This window comes from Eschscholzia californica, unplaced genomic scaffold (assembly GCF_041429995.1).
Source record: "Eschscholzia californica isolate CP2 unplaced genomic scaffold, dmEscCali1.0.p SCAF_1, whole genome shotgun sequence".
NCBI classification, from domain to species: Eukaryota; Viridiplantae; Streptophyta; class Magnoliopsida; order Ranunculales; family Papaveraceae; genus Eschscholzia; species Eschscholzia californica.
In genome coordinates, this window is record NW_028238198.1 from 2,055,717 (window position 1) to 2,063,759 (window position 8,043).

The 8,043-nt window shown below is 38.4% G+C and overlaps 1 protein-coding gene across 3 annotated transcripts; it reads right to left on the reverse strand.

Moving 5' to 3' along the window:
* Window positions 1-494: 494 nt before the first annotated feature.
* Window positions 495-4,854, reverse strand: LOC147563110 (FAD/NAD(P)-binding oxidoreductase family protein). 3 transcript variants are annotated; one of them, XM_086634934.1, is made up of 15 exons: window positions 4,558-4,854; window positions 4,348-4,476; window positions 4,047-4,106; window positions 2,998-3,111; window positions 2,813-2,900; window positions 2,527-2,672; window positions 2,325-2,426; window positions 2,002-2,073; window positions 1,829-1,928; window positions 1,663-1,745; window positions 1,355-1,432; window positions 1,146-1,244; window positions 1,000-1,050; window positions 810-866; window positions 495-709 (listed from the first exon to the last, which is right to left on the reverse strand). In XM_086634934.1, the coding sequence occupies exons 1-15, from the start codon at window positions 4,669-4,671 to the stop codon at window positions 584-586; spliced, it is 1,419 nt and encodes a 472-aa protein (XP_086491060.1). In that variant the 5' UTR covers window positions 4,672-4,854; the 3' UTR covers window positions 495-583. The 3 variants fall into 3 exon arrangements, with proteins under 3 accessions (XP_086491060.1, XP_086491064.1, XP_086491067.1); XM_086634938.1 differs by having other exon boundaries at window positions 495-726; window positions 4,558-4,751; XM_086634941.1 differs by having other exon boundaries at window positions 4,348-4,471; window positions 4,558-4,750.
* Window positions 4,855-8,043: the final 3,189 nt, after the last annotated feature.

The window sequence follows — 8,043 nt, forward strand, 5'->3', positions numbered from 1 at the left end:
TAACTTCAAACCTATTATAAGAACGACCCTAGTTCTCACGACTTCTGGATGGACCGTGGAAGCTCCAACGTCGAGAAGAAACCTATAGCTGTTGGACTAGGCCCTAGGGGACAAAAGTATGGAAGTTGTAGGTCGTCGGTGAACTTGAGTTTTCACACCCCCAAATTTGATAATAATGTAAGATTGGGAAGTTCTATAGCGCCCCGTTAGTGCTAAAGACGCCCCAAAGCAAAATTTATGAGTTTCATGTGGAAAGCGGAGGCTTTAGCAATAATGGGCCTCCTACAGAACTTTTTCGTGAGATTTTATCTTACATATATTGGCTAAGGCCTTTCAAGTGGACTGGGCCACTAGATTAGCGGCCAGAGGTTGAAGCCTAGGGTGGTCTAGAGCAGGCCAACGGCTGAAAAATCATGTACCATGTAGAATTGGATTGATTAGGCGTAAATGATGCCTAAATAAAAAACAATGTGGCTGGTATCGGAGAAACTTCATACTACTAACAAAGTGCATAACTGGTATTGGAAAAATCAAGATACGTATTACACCAATATAGTTTCATGACTGTTATGTTAATTCGTTTCTATGTTGTTTTCTCTAACAAAGAGGTGTTTAATGCTACTTTACCTATACTTGTTCCTGCAATATATCCGCCCGACCAAGCATTCTGAAAGTTGAATCCACCCGTTACTCCGTCGATGTTTAGTACCTTCAAATAAGTTTTAACTTTCGTGTCATATGTGAGTTTGTTTATCATTAAGAGAAGAGTATTTGGAACGATAATTTAAGTGAAAATACTAGCTACTCACCTCTCCTGCAAAGAATAGATGTGGTTGTATCTTGCTTTCCATGGTATTCAATGATATCTAGAACAGAAACAAGTTAGATATATATATATATATATATATATATATATATATATATATATATATATAGAGAGAGAGAGAGAGAGAGAGAGAGAGAGAGAGAGAGAGAGATTAAAGAGCGCGAAAATATTACCTCGGATAGTGGAACGCCTCCAGCAGTAACGAATTCGTCTTTGAATTGGCCCTTTTATTACGAGATCGAAATATTAGTCTTTACTTGGTGACGAAAACCCAACTAGGAAAGAAAACAAGCAAGACCGTCGGGACTCGGGAGCATACCTTTCCTTTCACTCCAAATGGACATTGCTTTAGCAGAGAAGCAACCGATATTAACGCGTTATTTGAAATAGATGCCCACAAGGTTTCTCCATCTAAATCCTGCATATAAATCATTACGGAGAACATATAACCCAAAGTTAGAAAAAAAAAAAAAGTAGATATTCAACTAGATACTAACATATGCTATTTTCTGATGTAGTTTAACTGACCTCGCGTTCCAATACATATTTCCAAAATCTCTTTACAATCCCAAATTGTGGAGGACTAGAATTGATAAACTTCTGCTTCTGCAAAAATGACACTCGAGTTAACCCGGAAATGACAACCAGGAGTCACCTTATAAGCCAATATGGGCCTATCGTTATTTGAGGTTCGTGTGACATTTGTCGTATTAATAAAGAATGGCATCTAAAAAGTTGCAATTAGTGAAGAAGCCAAACCTGTCTATATCTAAACAAAGTGAGCTAGTGAAGTATAGTTATAGTGCAAAAAATTGAAGATGAGAACAGAAGTATACCGCAAATTGATCCTTGTGTTTAAGAAGCATAGATTTTACATCTTCTATGTGGATATCTGGTATAAAATCGACAAAAAGTGTCCCTGCATTTTTAGATCCGAAACTAAGAAATAAGGTAGTCGTCGTCTCAAAATATGAAAAGAAAATTAACAAAAATTTGTCTTGCCTTGATAATCTGAAGTGAATAGTTCTCTTGCTCCCCATGCAGATAACCGAAGAATCGCTGGCCCACTAAGTCCCCAGTGGGTAACTAACATGGGCCCAACCTATAACCCGGAAGTGTTGTTACGAAATATACGTTCTGAAGTAATCCAATCAATATCAACAAGATAATCATGCCTGAGTAAATTGTGGTATATTTCTTCGGACAGTATCCATCTTCAGCTTTACTTTAACTTTAGGAAACGTAATCTGCACATAGAGAATTTGAAAGCAAAATCACGAGAAATCACCGTAAACATGATTCTATCCAAGATCAAAACCAAAACCATCTTGCAGAAATACCCGGTCATTTTACTTTGTTTACACGATTTCAAGTGCCAAGTAAACTAAGAGGTTGGGTAGAAACGGTGTGACCTTTCTCATACTTCGATCCAACTAACTCGAACTGCATTTAGACTTCCATGACATCAGAAAATTAAAGTTAGTTTAAACACGATTACCCCAGACAATTCCGCCAATTGTTTATCATCAATCTTGAAAGTGAATAAGCTTGGTACTGGGTCTACAATTGAATGACCAAGTTGAACAGCAAGATCATAACCCTGAAACAGGAATAAAATCCACCTTAAAGAAAAAGTAATTTTCCTCTATTTGACAGCAAAAGTATTCCTAGAAAAAAAACTACTAACGAAATTTTCTAACCTGTCGACTACTCCCACTGGCTAGCATGAGGTAATCAGCTTCAATATATTCAACCAAATCTATCGTCCGTTTCTCAATTTTGACAAGAAATTTCTGATTGGTGGTAGTGGATGCAGTTGTCACAACTTTTCCTGTCTGCAGTAAAACTGAGAACAGATGTCATATTTCACCATGACTTGCCTAAAGGACTAGCAAAGCCAAGTTTTTGGATTCATATATCAAGAATGTTAAAAATAAGAGACAATATTGAGGGTTTATCGTAAGGTTGACTGGGTGTTTTTCGTACCTCCAGTCCTCTTTGCTTCAAGCATGAGACAATCAATAATGGAGGATGAATTGTTGCTGACAGGAAATACTCTGCCATCATCTTCAGTCTGATACGAGAACGATGAATATGTTTGTAAGTTAAGTTGTACTTCTAAAGAATGAAATTTTGGACATATGAAATATATATATGGTTTGTGAGACAACCTTAAGCTCCACCCCACGATCAGAAAACCAAGTCATAGTATCCACTGGGCCATGAAGATTGAAGAAGGAACCTCGCAATTCTTTATTACCCCTCGGATAATGTTCTGACAAAACCTTAATCGGTAGCATGCGAAATTTAAACTCAGCAATTAAAACGTGTAAATCAGATAAATATACAATACATAGTACTTCTCCACTCTAGCTCAAAACTACAGAAGTCCAATAACCGTAGTTAAGTTCGTATCTTTTTCAGGTTCATGAATTCTTGGATTTATATAATAGTTAAGTCAAACAACCAATGGAACTACTGACTGATGTTTGTTTTTCTTTAGGTCTTTCAAGCAGATCCATGATATGACCTTGATCTGTGTATGATGTGAACCGAAAGTCTCATGTGCGCAAGGCACTTCATTCCACAACGCTTAAGAAGACCTCCCCAACCTTGGCTATGACATACTTGCCTTACATATCGGTTAGGCTTTTTGGGTGGGTTTGGCTCCTGGATTGATTACGCGAAGAAGCCTGGGTTGGTCTAGGACAGACCCATGCCACGGAAAAGCCTTGTACAATCTAGAACTAGACAAATGGGCATAGGTGGTGTACACATCAAGGACAATATGGTTCGTATTCAAACGGGTGTTACATCAGCTTTTGCTCTTGAAACTTAGAAGTTTTAAGAACAGAAGAAATTGAATGAAAAAAAGTTTTATCAACGAGTCTGATCTAGAATTCGATATTGTACATCAATGCAAAGCAGCCCCTAGCCCCCTACATCTCAAACTCGGCTCAATTTTTTAACTTTATTCTTACCACACAAAGCACGCGAGATAAAACAAATGAAATACACATTGAGCATATAAAATTTCAGAAGAGTAGTAATTCGACCACCAAAAATACAATTTCTTTCTATACCTATGAAAAATATGCACAAGTAGAATATTTCATTAAAACTAATCATCATATAATTGCCCAATAAAAACTTCTAAATTAAAATGATTCAGAATTCAAAATTTTAGGCGAAATTTAAGAAATATGCACATATATCTCACCACTTGATCTTCACAATGCCCATTTGTGACATTACATCGACCTCCACCCGAAATTTTGACCTACATTTTTACATGAAATACTTGATCAAAATTATTTACTTAAAAACTATATTAACCTACTTAAATCCATAATTAACTTATACCCACAACTATAAAAGCCCAAAAAATTGTTCTTTGATAAGCAATTGAACTCTGAACAATCACAAATATGTGGGTTCGAGTTCAAAATTTTACTGGTAAAAAGTTTTAATGGCTACTCAAGAACTACAGAGTGATATAAGAAATTTAAAAAGAAACAAACCTTAGATAAAGGTTTCCCTTTCTCAATAACTAAAACACCCAAATGAGGTGCTAAAGTTTTAGCTCTAATGGCTCCATATATTCCAGCTGCTCCACCTCCTACCACCACCAATAGCTCTTCTTCACTTTTCTACCGGAAAAAATTCAGACAAAAGATTGAGTTTGTGGGTGAGTGAATCAGGAAAGTGAATGAGTGAGGAAAATATGTTACCTGGGGAGGAATGGAAATGGCGGTTGAGGTAGTGAAGTTTCTTCTTGTGTTGCAGAGAGGAATTAAGACATGGCCGCCGAACCTCAGGCGCCGGAAATTGCTGCCTCTTATCATTTTCGCATTTTCTTTTTGGAGCAGACGGTCCTGCTATAGTGACGGTTTTTTCAGTAGGGAAGTTTTATATACACCCCAATTTTTGTTATTCACGCCGGGTGTTATATACTTGAGTCGTGGGGAAATAAGAAATTTTTTAGACATCAAAGGGTGGAAACCTAAAATTATTCCCCAAACACACCCTCCCTTGTGTCGCTAGAATTCTTCATCTTCTCCTCTCTCGGTCTCTCTCTCTTCTGACTTCTCTTTTTCTCTTTCTCCATTGCTCTCTTCTCTTTCTCTTCTCTGTAATTTCCGGCGAAGAGGCCCTCCCATTCGCTAGAACAAGTGAGAGAAGAAGAGAGAGAGAGAGAGAAGAGAGGAACAAGTGTTGCCGGTGATAGTGGAGGTGTGGTCGGAACTGGTGGCGAAGGTCGTCGAAGTTGCTGGTGGTAGTGGGAGAGGAAGAAGAGAGATAAAGAAATTGAAAAGTATTAGGTTATGGTGTTTAAAGGAAACAAAAGATTCTTAAAAAAAAAAAAAAAACCCAAGACTTTGTACTCCGAAAAAATTTTTATTTCCCCGTAACACTGACCTATATATACTGTATTTTCTTTCTCAAACTTCGACTAAAATTTTATCGTAAAAAAATATCTCTGTCAGTATCTCTCTCACCGAACACCACGAGTGTCAGTGAACACATCACCGCCACCACTACCACGAGTGTCACTGAACGACCACCACCACTATTGACTAGACCACCACACTATTGTCAAGTTCTCTCTGATTCTCATTTTACTCTTTGTTTGGGCAAAGTGGAGCTCCCCATCGTCAAGATCCTCCGTTGGATACAGGGGATACTCCCAATTCAGATAATGGCTTTAATCCAAACATAAGATTTTGTATGGGTTTAAACTCAAATGAGAGGCTTCGGTTAAGGGTGGGAATCGGTCCGGACGTACGGGAAACGAACACTAACTCAATCGGTCTGGCACAAGTCTTAAGTGTCCACTAAGACATCCGGACAAAACGGGCGAACATTTCAGATTTTTCTCTAACAAAGTGCCCGTCCGTGACAGTTTTGATAATCGGACAAACTGGGTTTATGTCGGTCGGACACCGGTCACTAATGAACAAATAAAGGGGCTTTTATAACGAATACAAAATTAAAAGATAATCTTTGAGATCTCATGGATTACGATCAATTCTAATATTCTTCTCATGGATTACGATCGGTGTACTGTGAATTCTTGGATTCTTGGATTATTGATGAGATGTTGAGATTTTGGAGAAGAGATAGACTATAAAACTAGAGAGACGAAGACAAGATTAAGAAAAATGATTTCTAGGGTTATGTATTTTTACTCTTGAAATCTAACGGTTGTAGCTAACCATACAAATCTAAAGGCTTAATATCAATCATATAAGCGGGCGGGTATAGCGGTGATATTAGTTATCGGTGGCCCATTTGGTTTCTAAACTGTTTCTAGGCGGTTACTAAGCAGTTCCTGGCCTGGAAACACCAGTTCAGGCGGTTTTCATTCAAATTGTTAAAGATCTGATCTGAGTTTGTTCTTCCGGCGAAGGGTCATCCTTTCGCCGGAACCCATTCATCTTTTTGTTGTTGTTTGTTTTCCCTCCATTAATAGTATCTAGGGTCTTCAATATTAAGAATTGATTTCTCCATAATGATTTTCCGGGTTGCTATCCACCATAGATTTTTCATCCCTTTTTCTTTCAATATAAATGTGTTCTTCGGTTCTTCCAGTGATGAATAACATGTTATGACGCCATTGATTTCTTATTAATCTGATTTGATGAAGAAGTTATTAATGAAGAAGTTATTAATGAAGAAGATGAGGAAATTATTGACGTACTAACATTATTGACATTTTTTTACTTCGATTACTCAGATTTCAATCGTTTTTGGTTCGCCTCACTTCATGATGAAGAAGGATTGACTATTGATGTCCAACTACAATACATACCGGAAGGAATAGATTCGAGATCTTCAACATCAGGTGAAGAAGACGACGATGATGAGTAATGATAAATTGATTTCTTCATTGCAGATTATCCTTATAGGTTATATATGGAGAGATAGAGTCGGAGAATTGGAGGTCTAAATAGAAGGATTCAAGTTTTTGGTGGTGCTCGGTTTTCCTGTGACGACGACGGTTTTCCGGCGACAACGACGGTTTTCCGACGACAACGACGGTGGTTCTTTAAGTTTTTTTCCTATTTTTGTTGACCTATAGGGTCTTTTAATTTGTGATCTTTAGGATCCTTTCATCTTTCTTCTTTCTTATTTTCGTCAGTGTCTAGTCAATTTCTCTCAATACATGAGGCACTTTACATTTGAAGTTCTGCGAACTTACTTATGTAACTCTCAAATATCTGGCCGAGAGGAATAAACATTTTATCCCTGTAAATTTGTGATTGTATCAGTTATGAATGAAATATGGTTTCGGGGTTTCAAAAATAAAATAAAATAAAATAAGCGGGCGGGTATAACCAGTAGGATAAACGGGCAAGTATGGACATGTTCGGTCGGGCGGATTATATAAGCGGACAAACTCGGTCAGATCACCAGGTAAGGACCTATGCCCGTGTCCGTCCGCTTAGTTTCTTTCGGTCGGGCGGGTACGCACCGATTCGGGCATCAGATGGTCAAAGACCGTTCAGACCTGAACGTTCGGGTTTTCGGGCCAAAATCCCACCCTTAACTCCGGTGAAGGGGTCCCCCCCCCCCTGCGGAACACATATATAGAGAGATCTAGTAGAGTGGGAGAGTGAAAGATCTGTCAGAGAGACACGATGGGGGAGAGAGAATGGTATTCGACGACAGAGATCTGCCCAAAGTTGGGAAAGAAGGTGTTTGTGTACAATACTTGTTTGTTTAATCATGGTTAACTGGCCAAATTTTCATTCAATAGGTGATCTGTCACAAAGGCCAGGCCCACTGAATAGCACCCAGTTATGAAATTTCTGAGACTTGAACTAACTAATCTGTAAGTAGGGGGCGAAAGATGCAAGTGTAAGATGGTGGATTGGTGGTCATGGTGTGTGAACCCAATGGTGCGGGTGGTGGTGCAAAGGAGAGAGACCCATATGTGATATGTCGACGAACTTAAGGGAGCCTGTCACGGACCGATTGCTTCATCTTTTCTTTTCTTTCCTTTTTCTAATGGGCCGTGGGTACTAGTCTTTGTGTCTCTCCCAATGTATGGGCTTTCTAAGTTCTATGTGTGTCCACAGCATTTCACTTCAATTTTTGGACCTAATAGATATAATAGCACTTCATTTACTTTTTTAAGGAATAGCACTATATTCAGTAAAGCAAAGTTATAAGGGCAAGAGGGAAAATGTGTTTGAGCACTACCAACTAAAAAA

Coding starts and splice junctions, on each gene's coding strand:
- LOC147563110 (XM_086634934.1), bottom strand. CDS start 4,671: ATGATAAGAGGCAGCAATTTCCGGCGCCTGAGGTTCGGCGGCCATGTC. Junction 4,477..4,557: donor CCATTTCCATTCCTCCCCAG/GTAACATATTTT, acceptor TTTTTCCGGTAG/AAAAGTGAAGAAGAGCTATT. Junction 4,107..4,347: donor AAGGGAAACCTTTATCTAAG/GTTTGTTTCTTT, acceptor GTAAAAATGTAG/GTCAAAATTTCGGGTGGAGG.